Raw genomic sequence first — 23330 nt, 5'->3', positions numbered from 1 at the left:
CCAAAAAAAATTTAGCTGGGCGTGGTCGTGTGCACCTCTAGTCCCCAGCTACTCAGGAGGCTGAGGCAGGAGGATCACTTGAGCCCAAGAGCTTAAGGCTGCAGTAAGCTAGGATTGCCCCACTGCACTCCAACCTGGGTGACAGAGTGAGACCAGTCTCTGAAAAAAATTAAAATTAAATTAAAAATATATTTACCTGAAGAAGCGCAATTTTAAAGATCTCTTATTTTCCTCCTTCAGGCTTTTCATATTCTGGCATTGGGTTTACTAGAAGAGAAGCAACAGCTTCAAAAAGCTCCTGAAGAAGAAGTAACATTTGACTTTTATCATAAGGCTTCAAGTATGTTTGAGTATCACTCTTCAACATATTTGTCATTGAAAGTCTAGATCTTAAGGAGTTTTAATTTGTCAATCCTGAAAGTTTATATCTTACAGAGTTTTAATCTGTCAGTCCTTAAAACATAGGTAACCCTGAAATAATTTTTTTCCTAGCATTCTTAGTTTGTAACTAATATTTTCAAGTATACTAATATATTTTTTAATCCCTTACTGTAATCTTTACTACAATCTTTTTACTACATGATCGCCCCACTTTTTTTTTTTTTTGGTTGCATATATTGGTATTTTTTAACTTTCATTCCTCATCTCAGTATTATCAAATATTTGCTGCTGTGTCAACCATAGCATTCAAGTGACATGTCTTAATAAGATATTAACGTTTCTGAATTTTAAATGATAGAAATCTGAATGATAACGTTCATTTTGCATTGTATTCAACTTGGAAGAAAAGGATAGTTTTAAATTAGATTTCTAATAAATGCTACCTGATTAAGATAGTTTTTTTCAAAGCACATTCCAGGCATGTTGATTATAAAAACAATAGGAGACAAACATTTTCTATTTACATGCTGTATTTTTTAGATCCCTGAAGACATCAAAAACCTATTCAGTTTATGGATATAAAGTCCTCCACTTCAATATTTTTGGCAATTTTGTTTCTCATTAAGCACTTTTGCTTAGATGTTGAGTCAAGCAGAGGAAAGACCAGAGACAGATATTTAGGGTAGCTTTCACTTAGCAGTGCCAGTAAAAGATGTAAGAGAGAGACTTAAAGTCATTTTTAAATTTAGTAGATCATATCATTGTAATCCAGTACATCATATGATTGCAGATTTGTCCATTGAATAATTAATGAAGTTAAGGGATTGATTGGCAAACCTTGGTTATCAATGTAAATAACATTAACTAGAAATTGTAATTTGTACATAATTATGAAGACATAATTGACCCTCCATATCTGTGGGTTCCATATCTAGGGATTCATCCCATCGCAGTTTGAAAATATTCAGGGGGAAAAAGGATGGTTGTCACTGTACTGAACATGTACAGACTTTTTTTTCTTGTCATTATTCCCTAAACAATATTATCTAATAACTATTTACATAGCATTTACATTGTATTAGGCATTATAAGTAATCTAGAGATGATTTAAAGCATACAGAAGCATGTGTATAGATTTTATGCAAATACTACACCATTTTACATAAGGGAATTGAGCATTAGTGGACTTTGATGTCCACAGGGGTCCTGAAACCAATTCCCTGAGGATACCAAGAGATGACTTTATGTATTTATGATGTGTGATTTTGTGTTTTAAAAAAGGATTGGGAAGTTCAGCCATGAATATACAAATGCTTTTGGAAAAACTCAAAGGAATTCCCCAGTTAGAAGGCCAGAAGGACATGATAACGTGGATACTTCAGGTAAACTAAAAAAGTAAAGTGATCATATCTTGGTTTAAATATTTAAGAATTCTCTGCTTGCCTCCAGTATTAAACCACTGTACCATTGTAGACATTTACTGCTGGTTTTCATAATCATTTATTTTTCATGTTAATAATTCTATTTTCCTATATTTTATTGTAGTTTTAAAAATAAACTAAGATTTATTCTTTTTTTTGTCGTTATTTAGTCAACTTTACTGAAAACCTACCATGTGCCATGCTCACTTACAGATTTCTAGATGGAACAAGGCAGACAAGGTGCTTACTATCATGGAACATATACTCCAGTTGAGGGACAGACATTAAACAAATAAATAAACAAAAATATCAGGGTAATTCAATAGATGAGTAAGGGGTTACTTTGGGTAATTAGGGAAGGCCTCTCTCAAAACACGACATTAGAGCTAAGACCTTAATGACATGGAGTCAGTCTTAGAAGAGTCTGGAAGAGTACTCCAGGAAGAGGGAACAGCAGTGCAAAAGCTCTATGGTGGCCAGAAAGAAGGTCAGTATGGCTGGAACATAATGGGTGAGGGATGGAAAAGTAGGCAATGAGATCAGAGGGGTGGCCAGGGGCTGGATCTTGTAGGTCCTTATAAGTCAGCATAAAGTGATAATTTTTTAGGACAATGGGAAAATATTGGAGGATTTTAAGTGACCTAATCTATATTTGTACAAGATGGTATTGGCTGCTGTGGAGTAAATGGATTATGGGGGATAGGCATACAAGTAAGGAAACTGTTAGGAGACTGTTGCAGTAATCTTGATATGAAATAAGCATGACCTAGGCTAAGATGCAGATAGTAAGAATCTGAACTGATTAAGGTGCATGTCGAAGGTGTATGAAGATAAAATCTATAGTACTTGCTCATCAGTCTGATGGGAGAGATGAAGGAAATAAATCAAAGATGAGGCTGGGCATGGTGGCTAGCACCTATAATCCCAGCACTTTGGGAGGCCAAGGCAGGCAGATCACCTGAGGTCAGGAGTTCGAGACCAGTCTGGCTAACATGGTGAAACCTCATCTCTGCTAAAAATACAAAAAATTAGCCAGGCATGGTGGGGCACACCTGTAGTCCTAGCTACTTGGGAGGCTGAGGCAGGAGAATTGCTTGAACCAGGGAGGTGGAGATTGCAGTGAGCCAGGATCGCACCACTGCACTCCAGCCTGGGTAACAGAACAAGAGTCTGTCTCAGAAAAAAGGAAATCAAAGATGACTCCTGGATTTGGTGCTTGAGCTATTGAGTAGATAGCATTGCCTTTGGAGACGAGTGAATTAAATAAGCAGGGGCGAGAGAGGCCAGGAATGTTACTTTAATGGAAAACCTCCACATAGAAACATAAAACCGGCCAGGCACGATGGCTCACGCCTGTAATCCCAGCACTTTGGGAGGCCGAGGCGGGTGGATCACAAGATCAGTAGTTCAAGACCAGCCTGGCCAAGATGGTGAAACCCTGTCTCTACTAAAAATACAAAAAAAAAAAAAAAATTAGCTGGGCGTGGTGGCAGGCGCGGTGGCAGGCGCCTGTAATCCCAGCTACTCAGGAGGCTGAGGCAGGAGAATCGCCTGAACTCTGAGGGCGGCGGTTGCAGTGAGCCGAGATCGCACCACTGCACTCCAGCCTGGGTGACAGAGTGAAACTCTGTCTCAAAAAAAAAAAACAAAAAAAACCTGAAGCCAGGATTATGGAGCTTCTGCACTCATTGCATTCATTAAGATATTCTGATGTTTTTAGCTAAGTATTGTTTTGATAATCAGAATATATAAAGTAGTTATTTTTCACATTCTTATCAATTGGAAATCTTGGTACTGATTTATACTTTTAAGAGGGCAGCTCTTCTTACCACTTTATTAGAAACAGTCCTTAAGCATGATGTAATATCATTATTGGCCTGGCGTGGTGGCTCACGCCTGTAATCCCAGCACTTTGGGAGACCGAGGCGGCAGGGTCACGAGGTCAGGAGATCGAGACCATCCTTGCTAACATGGTGAAACCCCGTCTCTACTAAAAATACAAAAAACATTAGCCAGGTGTGGTGGCGGGTACCTGTAGTCCCAGCTACTCAGGAGGCTGAGGCAGGAGAATGGCTTGAACCCGGGAGGTGGAGCTTGCAGTGAGCCTAGATCACACCACTGCACTCCAGCCTGGGCGACAAAGCGAGACTCCCGTCTCAAAAAAAAAAAGTGATATTATTAAAATTCTTCTTGAAGTAGATTTTATGAATATTTAGTATTTGTGTTAAACTAGCCAATATTATTTTAAGATTATAAAATCAAACGAAAGTAGGTAACTATTAAGAAAGTAAATCGAGGTACCATTTAGTTCAGCGTTCGTATCCCATAGAGATGGTGTTATGAATTGCAGATCTAGTCCTGAAAATTCATTTTCAATTAGAATACTAAATTTTATTATCAAAATATCTGAAAAGCACATGTATCTGCTGTTAAAAACATTAGATACTCTATCCAGATGGTTGATTTAAAGCTATGTTGTAGGTGTTCATTGTGGGAAATTTTTCCTCATGAGACCAAGGTTCTTTCAAAATATAAATAAATTTTACTGGGCACAGTGACTCACACCTGTAGTTCCAGCACTTTGGGAAGCCAAGGTGGGTGGCTTGCTTGAACCCAGAAGTTCAAGACCAGCCTGGACAATGTGGCAAAAACTCCATCTCTACAAAAAATACAAAAATTAGTCAAGGGTATGGTGGTGTGCGCCTCTAGTCCCAGCTACTTGAGAGGCTGAGGTGAGAAGATGGCATGAGCCCAGGAGACAGGTTGCAGTGAGCCAAGATTGTGCCATTGCACTCCAGCCTGGACGACAGACTGAAACTCTGTCGAATGAATGAATTAATGAATTAATGAATGCATTCATGCTGAAACCATGAGCTTTGTTAATAAGAATGAGGCAGTTCTGTATAAGCTGTTGTGGAAATGTCTCCGAGGATAGCTGGGCGCGATGGCTCATGCCTGTAATCCCAGCACTTTGGGAGGCTGAGGTGGGCGGATCATGAGGTCAGGAGATCGAGACCATCCTGGCTAACATGGTGAAACCCCGTCTCTACTAAAAATACAAAAATTAACCGGGCGTTATGGCGGGCACCTGTAGTCCTAGCTATTCACGAGGCTGAGGCAGGAGAATGGCATGTACCCAAGAGGCGTAGCTTGCAGTGAGCCAAGATTGCACCACTGCGCTCAAGCCTGGGTGACAGAGCAAGACTCTGTTAAAAAAAAAAAAACAACAAACCAAAAAAGAAATGTCGAAATGTCTCCGAAGATAAATGATTAAGTGAAAAGAGGATGTATGAAACAGTATGTATGGTAGGATCTCTTTTTATGAAAATAGATGTAAATATAAAAATTATATATTCTGATAGAGGTGTTGTAATCAGGGAGAGGAGGATTTTACTTTCCATTTTGTATCTTTTTTTTTTTTTTGAGACAGGGTCTCGCTCTGTCACCCAGGCTGGAGTGCAGTGGCACGATCTCAGCTCACTGCAACCTTCACTTCCCAGGTTCAAGCGATTCTCCTGCCTCAGCCTCCCAAGTAGCTGGCATCACAGGCATGGGTCACCACGCCCAGCTAATTTTTGTATTTTTAGTAAAGACAGGATTTTGCTATGTTGGCCAGGCTGATCTCTAACTCCTGACCTCAGGTGATCCACCTGCCTTGGCCTCCCAAAGTGCTGAGATTACCCGCCTCCGCCTCCCAAAGAGCAGTCACCATTTTGTGTCTTTGTTTTTATGTGTTTTTGCACAAAAATATTATTTCAAATTAAAAAAATTTTTGTTTCCTGGCAAATCTCTTGAAAGCTAACAGAGGCATGCCCCCAGCCTACTGAATCTGCTGATTCTGCTACCAGTGGCCTCCTCCTCATCTGGATTGCTCATTGATCAGGGGAGGCGTTTGTCACAGTCAGAGTCACTTTTTTTCTTCATATATTGAAATAGTTTAAGTGAAAGACATTTGGAGATATGATGCTAAAATCAGATTAGTGAATGTTTCTGTTCCTGGTCGGTCTAACAGTCTAACTTAACTCTTTTAATGTTTCATCTGTTTTTCACAGATGTTTGACACAGTGAAGCGATTAAGAGAAAAATCTTGTTTAATTGTAGCAACCACATCAGGATCGGAATCTATTAAGAATGATGAGGTATGACACTGTAATAACACTGTAGTAATGGTGACATTCATCTCTGTCTTTGAACTTTACTGGTATAAGGGAGCTACTGCTTTTTTGTTAGGAGAAACCTGTTGATTGTGAAGTATATGAGATCTGTCCATCTTTTATTCATTATGCTTCTATATTGTGGAGATTAATGGTACGTGACAATTCAGTATAATTTTTGTATTTTGCAAAAACAGGAGAAATTGATATATTGTAGAGCTCTATTAGAAATCCCAGCTCTTTGAGAGGCGGAGGTGGGTAGATCACTTGAGGTCAGGAGTTCAAGACCAGCCTGGCCAACATGGCCAAACCACGTCTCTAGTAAAAATACAAAAATTAGCCCAATGTGGTGGCTTGCTCATGTAGTCCCAGCTACTCGGGAGGCTGAGGCACGAAAATCACTTGAACCCAGGAGGCGGAGGTTGCAGTGAGCCAAAATCACGCTACTGCATTCCAGCCTGGGTGACAGAGCAAGATTCCATCCCAAAAACAAAAAAGCAAAATACCATATTTTATTAACTTTTAATATATTTTAGTGACTTAAATTGGGATATGTCTCATAATAAATGACTTTCATCAACAGCATGTTTTAGAGAAATATAAGATAATGGTACATCTTAGATTCAATGAAATGCAATAATATTTGTGTTATTGCTATAATATAGTGAATCAGGTTTTGATGATTCTAAAATTTATATTATTAGAATAATATTATTTGTGGTTATTACATGTTCAGTAAAACACATGATGTAAATTTGAATAGAAAATTAACATGCACCAAATATATCTCAGTAATATTGTTAAAGTTAAAAAAATTGTTAAATTTCTCATTTTTAACAGTGCATTTAGAAGTAACTGTTAGAAATCAAGATTATTTAAATTGTCAGTGATTAAGTGATTGACAAATGATTTTAAAATTTTGTTTTATCTAATTTTATTTCTTAAGGTACCTGCATTGAGTATAAAAGGCAGTTAATTGGATATTTAAGGTTCTTAGCTTTTTACAGTAAATTATTTAAATAACTAAAGGAATAATTAGTTGTATGATGTCATGCAGCCTGTAATGCTAATTTTGAAACATTAAACTGAATCCAGGATGTAAGGGGTAATCAGGGTTTCAGAATCTTATTCTAAGGAATTTTGCCATCCAAACAGCGTATGTAAATGTTTAACAGTGGATCTTACCTAAATTTGTCATTTCTTAATACCCAGATTACTCATGATAAAGAAAAAGCAGAACGAAAAAGAAAAGCTGAAGCTGCTAGGCTACATCGCCAGAAGATCATGGCTCAGATGTCTGCCTTACAGAAAAACTTCATTGAAACTCATAAACTCATGTATGACAATACATCAGAAATGCCTGGGAAAGAAGACTCCATTATGGAGGAAGAGAGGTAAAATAAAGCAAACCAAAAATTACCAACTCAATTTTTTTTTTTTTTTAATTGATCATTCTTGGGTGTTTCTCCAAGAGGGGGATTTGGCAGGGTCATAGGACAATAGTGGAGGGAAGGTCAGCAGATAAACAAGTGAACAAAGGTCTTTGGTTTTCCTAGGCAGAGGACCCTGCGGCCTTCCGCAGTGTTTGTGTCCCTGGGTACTTGAGATTAGGGAGTGGTGATGACTCTTAACGAGCATGCTGCCTTCAAGCATCTGTTTAACAAAGCACATCTTGCACCGCCCTTAATCCATTTAACCCTTAGTGGACACAGCACATGTTTCAGAGAGCACAGGGTTGGGGGTAAGGTCATAGATCAACAGGATCCCAAGGCAGAAGAATTTTTCTTAGTACAGAACAAAATGAAAAGTCTCCCATGTCTACTTCTTTCTACACAGACACAGCAACCATCCGATTTCTCAATCTTTTCCCCACCTTTCCCCCTTTTCTATTCCACAAAACCGCCATTATCATCATGGCCCGTTCTCAATGAGCTGTTGGGTACACCTCCCAGGCAGGGTGGTGGCCGGGCAGAGGGGCTCCTCACTTCCCAGTAGGGGTGGCCGGGCCGAGGCACCCCCCACCTCCCGGACTGGGCGGCTGGCCGGGCGGGGTCTGACCCCCAACCTTCCTCCCAGTCGGGGCGGCTGGCCGGGCGGGGGCTGACCCCCCACCTCCCTCCCAGTCGGGGTGGCTGGCCGGGCGGGGGCTGACCCCCCCACCTCCCTCCCGTACGGGGTGGCTGGCCGGGCGGGGGGCTGACCCCCACCTCCCTCCCGGACTGGGCGGCTGGCTGGGTGGGGGCTGACCCCCCACCTCCCTCCCGGACGGGGTGGCTGCCAGGCGGAGACGCTCCTCACTTCCCAGACGGGGTGGCTGCCGGGTGGAGGGGCTCCTCACTTCTCAGATGGGGCGGCTGCTGGGCGGAGGGGCTCCTCACTTCTCAGATGGGGCGGCTGCTGGGCGGAGGGGCTCCTCACTTCTCAGACGGGGCGGCTGGGCAGAGACGCTCCTCATCTCCCAGACGGGGTCGCGGCCGGGCAGAGGCACTCCTCACATCCCAGACGGGGCGGTGGGGCAGAGGCGCTCCCCACATCTCAGACGATGGGCGGCCCAGCAGAGACGCTCCTCGCTTCCTAGATGGGATGGCAGCCGGGAAGAGGCGCTCCTCACTTCCTAGATGGGATGGCGGCTGGGCAGAGATGCTCCTCACTTTCCAGACTGGGCAGCCAGGCAGAGGGGCTCCTCACATCCCAGACAATGGGCGGCCAGGCAGAGACGCTCCTCACTTCCCAGACGGGGTGGCGGCTGGGCAGAGGCTGCAATCTCGGCACTTTGGGAGGCCAAGGCAGGCGGCTGGGAGGTGGAGGTTGTAGCAAGCCGAGATCACGCCACTACACTCCAGCCTAGGCACCATTGAGCACTGAGTGAGCGAGACTCCGTCTGCAATCCCGGCACCTCGGGAGGCCGAGGCTGGCAGATCACTCGCGGTTAGGAGCTGGAGACCAGCCCGGCCAACACAGTGAAACCCTGTCTCCACCAAAAAAATACGAAAACCAGTCAGGCGTGGCGGCGTGCGCCTGCAATCGCAGGCACTTGGCAGGCTGAGGCAGGAGAATCAGGCAGGGAGGTTGCAGTGAGCCGAGATGGCAGCAGAACAGTCCAGCTTCGGCTCGGCATCAGAGGGAGACCGTGGAAAGAGAGGGAGAGGGAGACCGTGGGGAGGGGGAGGGGGAATGGGAGGAGGAGAGGCCAACTCAATTTTTGGAGGAAAAGTTAAATAGTCACTTTAAATTATGCTTTTCCAAAATGTATTTTATGGCAAGAGAAATTCAACTATTTTCATTCTAGAAAGGTCAGAGTGAAGACTCTAAGGTACTTATTGAATATAATTTTATACTGATAAATGCATTGAGTGTGCAGTAAAGTTAGGTTAGGAACCTTTATGCACAAAAAGATAACCAACCCGTTATTTTGTATGCATTAGCACTTTTAGGTACACATTTACACATCAGTTCACTTATTTCACATTATTATTTCTAATAAAAATGACTGCAGTTATTACATTATTGGAAACAAATTCTTTGCCTGAAAAAGGTGGCTTATACAAGTTTTTCTTTTTTTCTTAGAAGAAAGACATTGCCTATAACTACAGGTATGGATAGCACCTTGGAATTGGCATCAGTAAATCTGGTTTTCTGAGTTCTGACTGTGGTATGCTCTTAGAGAAATTGGTTAATTTTCTGAGCTGTGCTTTGTGGGCTATTATAGTGATAAAAGGGAGGAGACATAATAATGTTACTTTGAAGAGCATTCCAAGAAATTTAAAATATTGAAAGTACCCCCTTTGGCCCTTTTTAAAGACAAGCTTTCACTGCTGTTTAAAACAATATGTGTTGAGGGCTGTGAGCAGTGGCTAACCTCTGTAATCCCAGCACTTTGGGAGGCCGAGGCAGGTGGATCATCTGAGGTCAGGAGTTCGAGACCAGCCTGGCCAACAGGCAAAACCCCGTCTCTACTAAAAATACAAAAATTAGCCGGGTGTGGTGACGCGTGCATTTAGTCCCAGCTACTCAGGAGGCTGAGGCACGAGAATCACCTGAACCTGGGAGCCAGGGGTTGTAGTGAGCAGAGATTGTGCCACTGCACTCCAGCTTGGGCAACAGAGCGAGACTCCATCTCAAAAAAAAAATCTTGTGGATACTTTTAGAAAATTTTGGTTTTGGAATACTAGTAGGCACAATACATCCTATCTGATATGTATCTTTAATCTTGAAGCTGAGTATGCTAACAAGGACCATAAAGAATAATGATTATATTAGTGATTAAAAATAAAAAGATATGAAGGCATGCTTTCCTTGGCTGACTATAGGGTAATAAAACTGGAAATTTTAAATGACAAGCCAAAGTCCCACCTCTAGATATTATGTATTAACAACATACTATTTAGAAATAGTGAGAAAGAAACTACTGACAATAAAATAAGAAGGTGTAAGCAAAGGTGTACTCAGAGTTCATTTATGGCCTTAATGCTTTCATTATTATTTATTTTTATTGCTTGATTAATTGGACATGTGATTTTTGAATGTGTTCTTATTGAAAGCAATTTAAATAATGCAGGAAGTCCCCCTTTGACCATCTCTGCATTACTGATCTTTCTCCACACATAACCATGATTACAAATTACCATTGTTCTTCGACCTCTTTCTATGCATTTATAAACATGTATACATGAAGAAATAGTGAGGCTTGTTTCGTGTTTTCTAGTGGTTTTTCTTTTTTAACCATACATTTTGTCTGCAGCTTGCTGTTTCAATGTCTTAGGAATCTTTTGATATCAGTACATGTCACTCTATAATGTAGATTCTTTTTTTTTTTTGAGACGGAATCTCACTCTGTCGCCCAGGCTGGAGTGCAGTGGCACGGTCTCGGCTCACTGCAAGCTCCACCTCCAGGGTTCACGCCATTCTCCTGCCTCAGCCTCCCAAGTAGCTGGGACTACAGGCGCCCGCCACCACGCCTGGCTAATTTTTTTGTATTTTTAGTAGAGAGGGGGTTTCACTGTGTTAGCCAGGATGGTCTCGATCTCCTGACCTCATGATCCGCCCACCTCGGCCTCCCAAAGCGCTGGGATTACAGGCGTGAGCCACTGTGCCCGGCCTATAATGTAGATTCTACATCATTGTTTATGACTGCTGCATAGTGGTCTCTGATGTGGTTATATAATAGTTTATTTATCTGACTTTAGACGTTTAGGTTGCTTCTAATTTTTCCTTAGAACAGTTCGTGAGAATCTTTTTGTATGTGTCTCCTTGTACAACTCTGCAAGTACTTAGTCAAGGAGTCCAGTAAGTGAAAGGGCTGGGTTAAAATTTTTATAGATGTGGCCACATTACCATCCAGAGTGGTTTTACTAGTTTCTGCTCCTGATAGTGTATATAGGTGCCTAATTTACTTTGTTCTCACTAATACTTAACTATTTTCAGTACTTGAAAATGTGATATTATTAAAATTACAGATTTGTGCCAATCTGGCTGAATTTCCCCAATTGCTATTTAGTACTAGGTTGAGCAACTTCTCATATGATTATTCACTGACCTTTTACATTTTATCCTCTGGGAATTGCCTATTATTATTCTTTGCCCATCTCTATTGGGTGCTTTCCTCTTGTCTTACTGACTTATATAAGTCTTAAAATTATTAATACTTAGCTTTGTTACATATGTTTCCCATATTTTGTCCCTGTTTCTTTAACATTAATTGTGGGGTTTAGCCATAGAGAAGTGTGCAGTGTTGATAAAGACAAATTTATCAGTCTTTTAGAGTTTTAACTTTTTGTATTAATATCTTGTTTAAGAAAGCTTTTCCTATTCCAAAGTCTCAAATATATTCTCTCATATTTTTTTATACCAGTTTTTTTTTTTGAGATGGGGTCTCACTATGTTGCCCAGGCTAGAATGCAGTGGCTCTTCACAGGCATAATTATGACACACTACAGCCTCAAACTCCTGGGCTCAAGTGATCCTCCTGCCTTACCCTCCTGAGTAGCTGGGACTACAGGCGTGTCACCACACCTAGCCAAAATTTTAATTACATAGTGTTATACACACACACTTGAGATGGAGTCTTGCTTTGTCGCCTAGACTGGAGTACAGTGGCGTGATCTCGGCTCACTGCAACCTCCGCCTCCTGGGTTCAAGCGATTCTCCCTTCTCCACCTCCTGAGTAGCTGGGATTACAGGCTCCCACCACCACACCTGGCTATTTTTTTTTTTTTTTTTTTTTTGTATTTTTAGTAGAGATGGGGTTTCACCATTTTGGCCAGGCTGGTCTCGAACTCCTGGCCTCAAGTGATCTTCCCACTTCAGCCTCCCAGAGTGCTGGGATTACAAGGCGTGAGCTAGTGTGCCCAGCCAAATTACATAGTTATATTTCCTCTTGAAAACTGAATGTCAGAGATAAAGCTAAAGTTCCATTTCAGCACCAGCCCAAATCCTGGACTCCTTTCTGCTCCTCCTCAGAGGTTCTCTGGTTATAAGTTTTATGTGTATCTTACCAGAATTTTTCCTATGTTATTAATACAAATATATGTAGCCACAGAAATTATAGCATGTCATTCAGCCTTTGGTTTTATTTGCATTGATAGTATTATGTACATATCACTCTACAACTTCCCATTTTCACTCTGTAGTATGTCTTGGAAATCTATGTATGTTCTTATATACAAAACAAGCTCAGCGTTTTTCAGTCTTGGCATTTAGGCAGCTTTTTTTTTTTTTCATGTAGTACTGTCCTGTGAATTGTGGGACTGCATCCTGCGCCCACTAGAACCTTGTGACAATCAATAAGTAAACCTTTCATAATTTATTGCTAGATGCCTCCTAGGAGGTGGTACCACACTTAGTGAGTCCCACCTTTTAAAAACTGCAGAGTAGGGCGGCGCGGTGGCTTACGCCTGTAATCCCAGCACTTTGGGAGGCCAAGGCAGGCAGATCACGAGGTCAGGAGTTTGAGACCAGCCTGGCCAACATAGTGAAACTCCGTCTCTACTAAAAATACAAAAAAATTAGCTGGGCATGGTGGCAGGTGCCTGTAATCCCAGCTACTTCAGAGGCGGAGGCAAGGAGAATCACTTGAACCTGGGAGGCAGAGATTGCAGTGAGCCGAGATCGCGCCACTGCACTCCAGCCCGGCAACAGTGCAAGACTCTGTGTCAAACAAAATAAAACAAAAAAGCTGCAGAGTGTTCTATGTTAGGTAAGTTCATTTATATATGATGGTTAATATTTATTTATTGTTCAATGATATACTATAGTTCAGGGAGCTTCTTGCACAGACAGAGACAACATTGTATAGTAGTTCAGAGCATGGACTGTGAGCCTAGGTTACCTGGATTAAATCCTGGCTCTACTACATACTATTGATGAATCATTGGGTTGAGTCTTTTGTTGTCACTAGGCCTCAGTTTCTTCATCTGAAAAGTGGAAGTGTCACAGGATCCTTAGGGTGTTGCTTTTCCAGCCAGAAACCTCTGTGGCCAGTGGCACCTTTGCCAGAATTTTGCTTGGTCTTTCTGGGCTCATCCTGCCCACTTGGCCTGGCAGGCTGCACTTGACTGACACTACCAGCCTGGATCCCATGCCTGCCAAGGGTGAGCCAGGTGTGGAGTGACCAGGGGTGCATAAGCGGGCACCTGCAGGGTCTGGCCACTGCACACAGCCAGGCACGCCAGCTGCTGTGCAGGGCAGGAAGCTCTAGGCACAGGGACGGGGGCCAGCTCTGTGCAAGCCTGCAGCTGGATCATATGCACCAGCAGGTACCGCTGCGGGGACTCTTGTCTGGACAAGGGGAATATGGTGGCACCTGGCAGCTCAGAGATGCCAGAAACTGTGAAGCCCCAAAGAGGGTGTCACAGCCCTGGCTCAGGGAGCCCCTAGGTCTGGGCTCCCCAAAGGACCACAGCTCTTCTCTCCTTCTTGTCACCTGCAACGTGGCAAGCGGTGGGTGTGGGCATTTCAGCCCTGTTTATGTTACTAGCTCTTACAGTCCTGCCATTTGGTGGTTCCCGAGTTCTTGTCCTGCATCCAGGAAGAATGAGGTACACGGACAACTGGAGGGTGAGCAAGGTGGAGAGCTTTATTAAGCAACAGAACAGCTCTCTAGGGACCCGAAGTGGGTAGCTCTTTCTGCAGGCAGGTCATCCCAACGAGTGTCCAGCACTCAGTGGAGAGGAGATCCAGAGTGGGTATCTCCTTTCCACAGGCAGGTCATCCCAGCAAGTCAGGAGACTTGAATTGGGTAGCTCCTTCCAGCAGCTGGTAGTCCCCATGTGAGTCTGGCTGAGTCTGGGGTTTTTAGGGGCTTCAGAAGAGAGAAAGTGTGTGCTGACTGGTTCATGGACAGACCCGGAGAAAGCACCATAAATTCTCACCCCAGGCTGTGGATTCCACCTGTAACTGACATACCGGTCCCCAGGCTTCAGGCCATTCCTGGCTTGGGGACCCATCCCTTTCTGCCTAGGAACCTGTCTGCCTCCTGCCGCCATCAACATATCATCCACAACTCCCTGGCTGTTTGTGCCAAGGGGCACCTGCAGGCCCATGCTGAGCCACCTGTTTCCTCTTGGCCTTCCTTCCATGCTTATCAGCATCCAAAGACCAGAGGTGTCCAAGGCAGGAGGGGGCTGACATGTCAGCACCGCCCCTAGTGTGCACACACCTGGCCGGGGCCACGGCAGCTCCTGGGCTTGGCCACAGCTTTGCTCCAAAATCGGAGCGGGCATTGGGAGTGCGGAGAGGCTCAGAACACGCACTTCTGAGCTGGGCAGTTGCAGCTGTGCCCGGGAGCACGGGGCTTCTGCCCCGCAAACTTGGAAGGGGTGGGGTTCCCTCCTGTTCCCAACCCAAGGGCTACATGGAGCACGTTGCCCCAGCCGCGCCTCCACTGCTGCAGCAGACATCTTTGCAGGAGCTGCTCTAGACAGAATAATAATACCTACCTCATAGGATTATTTTAAGGATTGAGTAAACATGTAAAGTATTTGAAACAGTGCCTATCTTCACAATCAGCATGTTACAAATATTTGCTATTATTTAAATATTATTGTATGCCTCAGTAGATCTTGAGTTTTGCCCAGTCAGTAAAAGTAGATTCTAAGAATTGCTGAATCATTAAGGTGTAAGTTTTTTAGTTTGAATAGCTACCAAAATAGAATAGAAACCTAAATGCCTAATGACAGGGAATGGATAAAAACTATTATGGCACATACAGTAAGAGCTGTGCAACCATTTAAAATGTTCCTGAAGAAGTTTTAATGATGTAAGATACTATAAGTGAATAGAGCAGGATGCAGATCTGTGTAATGTGATCTTATTTATATGAAGAAGTATATTATAAATAGAAAGCAGACCCAGAAGGAAATATACAAGGTTACTAGTAGGTATCTCTAGGTTGTGGGAATATAACACTTTTTTATACTATTATAGATTTTCCAAAATTTATTCAATAAGCCTGTATTACTTTTATATCCAGAAAAAAAAAAAGCCCAACTTATTGGTATAGTAAATTAAGTAAAATTATAATATACATTCCATTTTATCATCTGTTTTTTGCACTTAGCAACACTTGTATTTTGTAATAAGCAAATAACTGATAAAAGCCACAAAGGAAAGGGGGAAGCTTTTAACTTAATATTGCTAAATATCATTTTTATTTTTATTATCTTTCTTATATTTCTTGCCTATAGTTACTTAAAATCTACCAAAATATGAAGACAAGTGACCAAAACATGTGTCCTCATTTCTGATCATTTCTTTTGGTAGCACCCCAGCAGTCAGTGACTACTCTAGAATTGCTTTGGGTCCTAAACGGGGTCCATCTGTTACTGAAAAGGAGGTGCTGACGTGCATCCTTTGCCAAGAAGAACAGGAGGTGAAAATAGAAAATAATGCCATGGTATTATCGGCCTGTGTCCAGAAATCTACTGCCTTAACCCAGCACAGGGGAAAACCCATAGAACTCTCAGGAGGTATGTATTATTTAATAAATATCCTTTTGTGCATTTCTTTTCATGCCTGTGTAATTAAAGAAAATACTATTTGAAAAACATTTGGAAATAAGGGTTATATATCTACCATACCATTATCATATTTAAGAAAGTAATAATAATCCAGGAATATTATCTAATATAAAATCAATTTTTCTCCAACAGTTCTCAAAATGTCTTCAATTCCTAGACTTTTTTTTTTCACTTAGGATCCAAACAAACACGTGTTGCTTTGGTTATATTTCCTTTACTCTATTTTAATCCAGATTAGTCCCTCCTTTTTTTATGATAGTAGCTTTTTTGAAGAATTCAGGCCACTTGCTTTGTATAATGTATCACATTCTGAATTTATCTGATTGTTAAGTTGCCTCCTGATTAGAATCATGTTAAACATTTTCTTGGCAGGAATGCTAATTAGATAATTTATTGCACTTATTACATCAGGAGTTAGCTGCTTTAGCATCATTATTATTTTAAAATATCCTTGGAATAGGCCAGACATGGTGGCTCACGCCTGTAATCCCAGCACTTTGGGAAGCCGGTGTGGGTGGATCACTTGAGCTCAGGAGTTTGAGACCAGCCTAGGCAACATGGCGAAACCTCGTCTTTACAAACATATTAGCCAGGCATGGTTGCATGAGCCTGTGGTCCACAACAGGGTGAGACCCTGTCTCAAAACAAACAAAACAAGCTCCTTGGAATAATAGTGATAATAAAGACTAGCATTTATTGAAAACTTAACATTGCCAGGCACTTGTTAAGTGCTTTATGTGTATTTACTTACTTAATCCTCACAACAGCCCTATGAGTTAGTTATCACTATTAGTTCCATTTTATAGATGAAGGACCTGAGGCACAGAGAGGTCAAGTAACTTACCCATGGCCATCAGTTACAAGTGATGAAACCAGAATTTGAAATCCTCAATCTGTGCTTTTCTTTTCTTTTCTTTTTTTTTTTAGTATTTATTGATCATTCTTGGGTGTTTCTCCGAGAGGGGGATTTGGCAGGGTCATAGGACAATAGTGGAGGGAAGGTCAGCAGATAAACGTGTGAACAAGGGTCTCTGGTTTTCCTAGGCAGAGGACCCTGCGGCCTTCCGCAGTGTTTGTGTCCCTGGGTACTTGAGATTAGGGAGTGGTGATGACTCTTAAGGAGCATGCTGCCTTCAAGCATCTGTTTAACAAAGCACATCTTGCACCACCCTTAATCCATTTAACCCTTAGTGGACACAGCACATGTTTCAGAGAGCACGGGGTTGGGGGTAAGGTTATAGATTAACAGCATCCCAAGGCAGAAGAATTTTTCTTAGTACAGAACAAAATGGAGTCTCCCATGTCTACTTCTTTCTACACAGACACAGTAACAATCTGATCTCTCTCATTTCCCCACATTTCCCCCTTTTCTATTCCACAAAACCGCCATCGTCATCATGGCCCATTCTCAATGAGCTGTTGGGTACACCTCCCAGACGGGGTGGTGGCCGGGCAGAGGGACTCCTCACTTCCCAGACGGGGTGGCTGGACAGAGGCGCCCCCCCACCTCCCAGATGGGGCGGCTGGCTGGGCAGGGGCTGCCCCCCCACCTCCCTCCCAGACGGGGCGGCTGGCCGGGTGGGGGCTGCCCCCCACCTCCCTCCCGGACGGGGCGGCTGGCCGGGCGGGGGCTGCCCCCCACCTCCCTCCCAGACAGGGTGGCTGGCCGGGCGGAGGCTGCCCCCCACCTCCCTCCCAGAGGGGGCGGCTGGCCGGGCGGGGGCTGCCCCCCACCTCCCTCCCAGATGGGGCGGCTGGCCAGGCAGGGGCTGCCCCCCACCTCCCGGACGGGGCGGCTGGCCAGGCAGAGGCTGCCCCCCCCACCTCCTGGACCCGGCGGCTGCCGGGCGGAGATGCTCCTCACTTCCCAGATGGGGTGGCTGCTGGGCGGAGGGGCTCTTCACTTCCCAGACAGGGCGGCTGGCCGGGTGGAGGCTGCCCCCCACCTCCCTCCCGGAGGGGGCGGCTGGCCGGGTGGGGGCTGCCCCCCACCTCCCTCCCAGATGGGGCGGCTGGCCAGGCAGGGGCTGCCCCCCACCTCCCGGATGGGGCGGCTGCCGGGTGGGGGCTGCCCCCCACCTCCCTCCCGGATGGGGCGGCTGGCTGGGCAGAGGCTGCCCCCCCCACCTCCTGGACCGGGCGGCTGCCGGGCGGAGATGCTCCTCACTTCCCAGATGGGGCGGCTGCTGGGCGGAGGGGCTCTTCACTTCCCAGATGGGGTGGCTGCCGGGCGGAGGGGCTCCTTACTTCTCAGACGGGGCGGCTGGGCAGAGACACTCCTCACCTCCCAGACGGGGTGGCGGTCGGGCAGAGACGCTCCTCAGTTCCCAGACGGGGTTGCGGCCGGGCAGAAGCACTCCTCACATCCCAGATGGGGCGGCGGGGCAGAGGTGCTCCCCACATCTCAGACGATGGGCGCCGGGCAGAGACGCTCCTCACTTCCTAGACGGGGTGGTGGCCGGGAAGAGGTGCTCCTCACTTCCCAGACTGGGCGGCCGGGCAGAGGGGCTCCTCACATCCCAGACGATGGGCGGCCAGGCAGAGACGCTCCTCACTTCCCAGACGGGGTGGCGGCCGGGCATAGGCTGCAATCTCGGCACTTTGGGAGGCCAAGGCAGGCGGCTGGGAGGAGGAGGTTGTAGCGAGCCGAGATCACGCCACTGCACTCCAGCCTGGGCACCATTGAGCACTGAGTGAGCGAGACTCCATCTGCAATCCTGGCACCTCGGGAGGCCGAGGCAGGCAGATCACTCGTGGTCAGGAGCTGGAGACCAGCCCGGCCAACAGGGCGAAACCCCGTCTCCACCAAAAAAATGCAATAATCAGTCAGGCGTGGCGGCGTGCACCTGCAATCGCAGGCACTCGGCAGGCTGAGGCAGGAGAATCAGGCGGGGAGGTTGCAGTGAGCCGAGATGGCGGCAGTACAGTCCAGCCTTGGCTTTCACAACTTTGGTGGCATCAGAGGGAGACCGGGGAGAGGGAGAGGAAGAGGAGGGAGAGGAGGGAGAGGAGAGGAGGGAGAGGGAGAGGAAGAGGGAGATCCAATCTGTGCTTTTCTTAATGAGGTTATAATTCCCCTAAGTATCCCTTAAAATTATTATTTATCAAATTACTATTAAAATTAAAAAAGTAAATTATCTTGGAAACATAGAAGATCACTTAAATAACCAAGATAATGCAGATTAAACGCAATATTCAAGGTTAAAAAGTAAATCAAAGATAGAGTTATTAATCCATACTAATTTTAGAATCATATCTGACAGGCTACCTTTATGCTTTTCTCTTTTGTTACTATTACTTTTCTCTTTTTGTTACTATATATCCTCTTATCATGATATTGTGACACTTTGCTTGGACATTCCTAAGACAGTTTGTGATTAGACTTTGGACCTGATAACCTGTCTCTCTTTTTCCCTCCTTTTTATACCTTGTACCAGAAGCCCTAGACCCACTTTTCATGGATCCAGACTTGGCATATGGAACTTATACAGGAAGCTGTGGTCATGTAATGCATGCAGTGTGCTGGCAGAAGTAAGTTGTCCTTCTGACATGTTCTTGAAAGAGACTAGGAACATTGAAGTTCACTCAAGGCCACAAAAAGGCATGTTTTCTCATGTCTTCTTTCCTTTCTTCTTATTTGAATAATTGAAACAGTTTTAATTACTAATTCTGTTTGCATGAATTATTATTATCAAAGTTGGAAAGTGGTGTGTAAAGTTACCAACTTTAGATTTTCACTGTTCCTTCGTGCTTGCTCTCCATAAACTAATCAGTTGCTCTTCATCAGTATTCATGTAAAAAAAAGTAATAATTGGCCGGGCGTGGTGGCTCACACCTGTAATCTCAGCACTTCGGGAGGCCAAGGCAGGAGGATCACCTGAGGTCAGGAGTTTGAGACCAGCCTGGCCAACATGGTAAAACCCTGTCTGTACTAAAAATACAAAAATTAGCTGAGTGTGGTGGCACATGCTTTTAATCCCAGCTCCTCCGGAGGCTGAGGCAGGAGAATCGCTTGAACCCAGGAGGCAGAGGTTCCAGTGAGCCAAGATTGCGCCATTGCACTCCAGCTTGGGAGACAAGAGCGAAACATCGTCTCAAAAAAATTAATAAACACAACAAATAAATAATAAAAAAGTAATCTTTATAAAAATCAAATTTCTGTCAAAACATACAGCTGTGAAAAGTACCTTTGAAATAGAATAGGATGAATAGGACAAGAAGTTCTCATTCTATCTCTGGAAAATATAAAAATTCAAAAATGTAATTCCTGAGAAATCTTTTGTGTAGAGTTTACCCATTTGGCTTTAGATTACAATATATAATTTTTCCATGATAGCCCTCACTACTTCAGTTCATCATTAGAAACTGAGGAAAGTAGTGTCCATGCTGTATCACCATGCTGTTGAGGCAAGAGATGAGTTATGATTCAATAAACTTATTTTAAATTTATATCTGCTCTGATGTATTTTCCAATTTGTTCCCAAAATAATGGGCAACGTGTTTCTTCTATAATTACAACTTGTGTGTTTTTGCATGTATGTTCTAAAGATGTGTATTGGGGCAAAAATTCCAGATTTTTAAAACTTGGATTAGAGCAAGTAGAGATACACATGTAGAGATGCATGTGTAGTTCTGAATGGGCCTGTGTCTTTGTAATTTTGCAGGTATTTTGAAGCTGTACAGCTGAGCTCTCAGCAGCGCATTCATGTTGACCTTTTTGACTTGGAAAGTGGAGAATATCTTTGCCCTCTTTGCAAATCTCTGTGCAATACTGTGATCCCCATTATTCCTTTGCAACCTCAAAAGATAAACAGGTATATTTTAATTTATGTTTTGGTTAATTTTTTAAAAGTTGGCCAGGTGCAGTGGCCTGTGATCCCAGCACTTTGGGAGACTGAGATGGGCGGATTGCCAGAGCTCAGGGGTTCGAGACCAGCCTGGGTAACATGGTAAAACCCCATCTCTACAAAAAATACAAAAAAAACAAAAAATTAGCCAGGTGTGGTGGCACACGCCTGTAGACCCAGTTACTTGAGGGGGCTGAGGTGGGAGAATCACTGGAGCCCAGGAGATTGAAGCTCCAGTGAGCTGAGATTGCCCCACTGCACTCCAGCCTGGGTGACAGAGCGAGATCCTGTCTCAGAAACAAATAGAAAGTTGTCTTTAGTTCTTTAATTTGTGCCTGTTTTTGTTACATTACTGTTTTTTATTCTTTAAAGGAATTAATACTTTTTCATTTTATATCTTGTATTATACTTTTAGAATGTGATCAAAAGCCTAATTTTTGGACTCTAAGAGAACTAGAATGTTTATTTACTCAAATCTATATATTGTGGTTATATTTTCCAGCAGCCATTGAAGCAATAGAACTCTGACTTCTGCCTTAGCACTCACAAAAGGAGAAAAGATGCAAAAAAAATTCATTCCTTTCATATGGCCCTTTACCATCATTAGAGTTGCCAGTTGGAGTCTGATAGCTCTAATGATCTTTATATTATTTTTAATTTCATTTTTCTGAAGATCCAAATGCTCTAGAGATATGGACAAATGTTAACTAAAAAAATTAAATAGAAACACTAGATTTGTTTTTATATATCTCTCTTTGGGTAGTGTTTTAAGCATTTTGAGTTTTTAAATTTTTATATTCTGATCTGTAAATGGAATTAACAGCAAATTATTAGTTTTTGTATAACATCTTGGAAATTTAATTATATATTTCTATATTCTCACTGTTGTACATGATGATAACAGTAGTATAATATTTATATTATTTCAGTTGCTTTAAAATGCAATGAATTTGTAATGGTAAACCTAAATTCTCCTAAAGAAAATGGTTTTGTTGATAAAAATACCTTTATGTCCCCATAAAAGTTCAAAGGTGATAGGTTGGGCGAGAAGGGTCAATATAAAGACTTGCTCTGGTGGGGCGCCATGGCTTACACCTGTAATCCCAGCACTTTGGGAAGCCGAGGTGGGCGGATCACGAGGTCAGGAGTTCGAGACCAGCCTGGCCAACATAATGAAACCCGTCTGTACTAAAAATACAAAAAAATTAGTTGGGTGTGGTGGTGGGCACCTATAATCCCAGCTACTTGGGAGGCTGAGCCAAGGAGAATTGCTTGAACCTGGGAGGTGGCAGTTGTAGTGAGCCAAGATTGAGCCATTGCATTACAGCCTGGGCAACAATGTGAGACTCCGTCTCAAAAAAAAAAAAAAAAAAGAATTGCTCTAACCTTGGCTGGGCACAGTGCCTCACGCCTGAATCCTAGCACTTTGAGAGGCTGAGGCAGGCAGATCACCTGAGATCAGGAGTTTGAGACCAGCCTGGCCAATATGGCAAAAACCCATCTCTACTAAGAATACAAAAATTAGCCTGGCATGGTGGCACATGCGTGTAATCCCAGCTACTCAGGAGGCTGAGGCACGAAAATTGCTTGAACCCGGGAGGTGGAGGTTGCAGTGAGCTGAGACCATACCATTGCACTCCAGCCTGGGCGACAGAGCTACACTCTGTGTCAAAAATAAATAAATAAATAAAGAGTTGTTCTAATCTCTAATATTCCATGTCATTGATAAACCTAAATTGAAATTGTCTTCTTCAGCGTATGTGGTAACATGAGAAAGAATTATCTTTGATTTGAGTAATTAATATATTTTAGGCATTTTACCAAGCAAATGCTGCATTATCTTATTTAATTATCACAGTAGTCTATTGAAGTAGGTACTGTTATTTCCATTTAAAGATAAGGAATTGGAGACTAGGGATAGTTTTTACTTGTCCCAAGACAGACCTAATATTCAAACCCAGACCTGACTCCAAAGCCTTACCTAACTATACAGCAGAAGACAAAGATAAAGGAAATCATAATAAAGTGACTTTCCAATTTCTTGTACAAGCCTTTTTTACACAGTGGCTCCCCCAAAATAGGATTATTAAACTCTGTAAATTGTTCTCTAACAGAATATTTAGCTACTTCTTTCCTTGATGACTTTAAGGATCAGATGCTTCAGAGCAGTTCTTTCTAAATTCAGAAAACTGATCCTTAAAACTCTTAGAACTAGTTAAAGGTCTCTTAGAACTCTGGCATACTTTTAATCTATAGTAACAATTCTGTTACTCAGGATCTGAAATACATGATTATACATAGCAGTTTTATTAGATACTTCGACTTACCCATATAGTTGATTATATTTGCCTTTTTTGGATTTTAGGAAATCAGCATGAATATAATCTAAGATAGTAAAGATAAAAGCATATAAAAACTGTCAAAACTAAGATTTTGATTAAAAATGTATAATACAAACTTACGAAAAAATTTAAAACTAATAAACTGGTATCTGTAAAGAAAATTGGTTAT

General features: G+C 43.2%; 1 protein-coding gene across 2 annotated transcripts in view; it reads left to right on the top strand.

Annotated features, from left to right (window-relative positions):
• The window catches only part of UBR1 (ubiquitin protein ligase E3 component n-recognin 1), a 161861-nt gene that overhangs the window by 81388 nt on the left and 57143 nt on the right, over window positions 1-23330 (top strand). For both annotated transcript variants that reach the window (XM_024349144.3, XM_063794833.1), the window contains 7 exons: window positions 241-340; window positions 1663-1763; window positions 5855-5941; window positions 7169-7350; window positions 15716-15921; window positions 19410-19503; window positions 20637-20786. In XM_024349144.3, coding sequence (XP_024204912.1) covers window positions 241-340; window positions 1663-1763; window positions 5855-5941; window positions 7169-7350; window positions 15716-15921; window positions 19410-19503; window positions 20637-20786 — 920 coding nt within the window. The remainder of the gene's footprint in view (window positions 1-240; window positions 341-1662; window positions 1764-5854; window positions 5942-7168; window positions 7351-15715; window positions 15922-19409; window positions 19504-20636; window positions 20787-23330) is intronic.

Source organism: Pan troglodytes, chromosome 16 (assembly GCF_028858775.2).
Source record: "Pan troglodytes isolate AG18354 chromosome 16, NHGRI_mPanTro3-v2.0_pri, whole genome shotgun sequence".
Taxonomy (NCBI): Eukaryota; Metazoa; Chordata; class Mammalia; order Primates; family Hominidae; genus Pan; species Pan troglodytes.
This window is presented reverse-complemented; position numbering and strand designations above follow the sequence as displayed.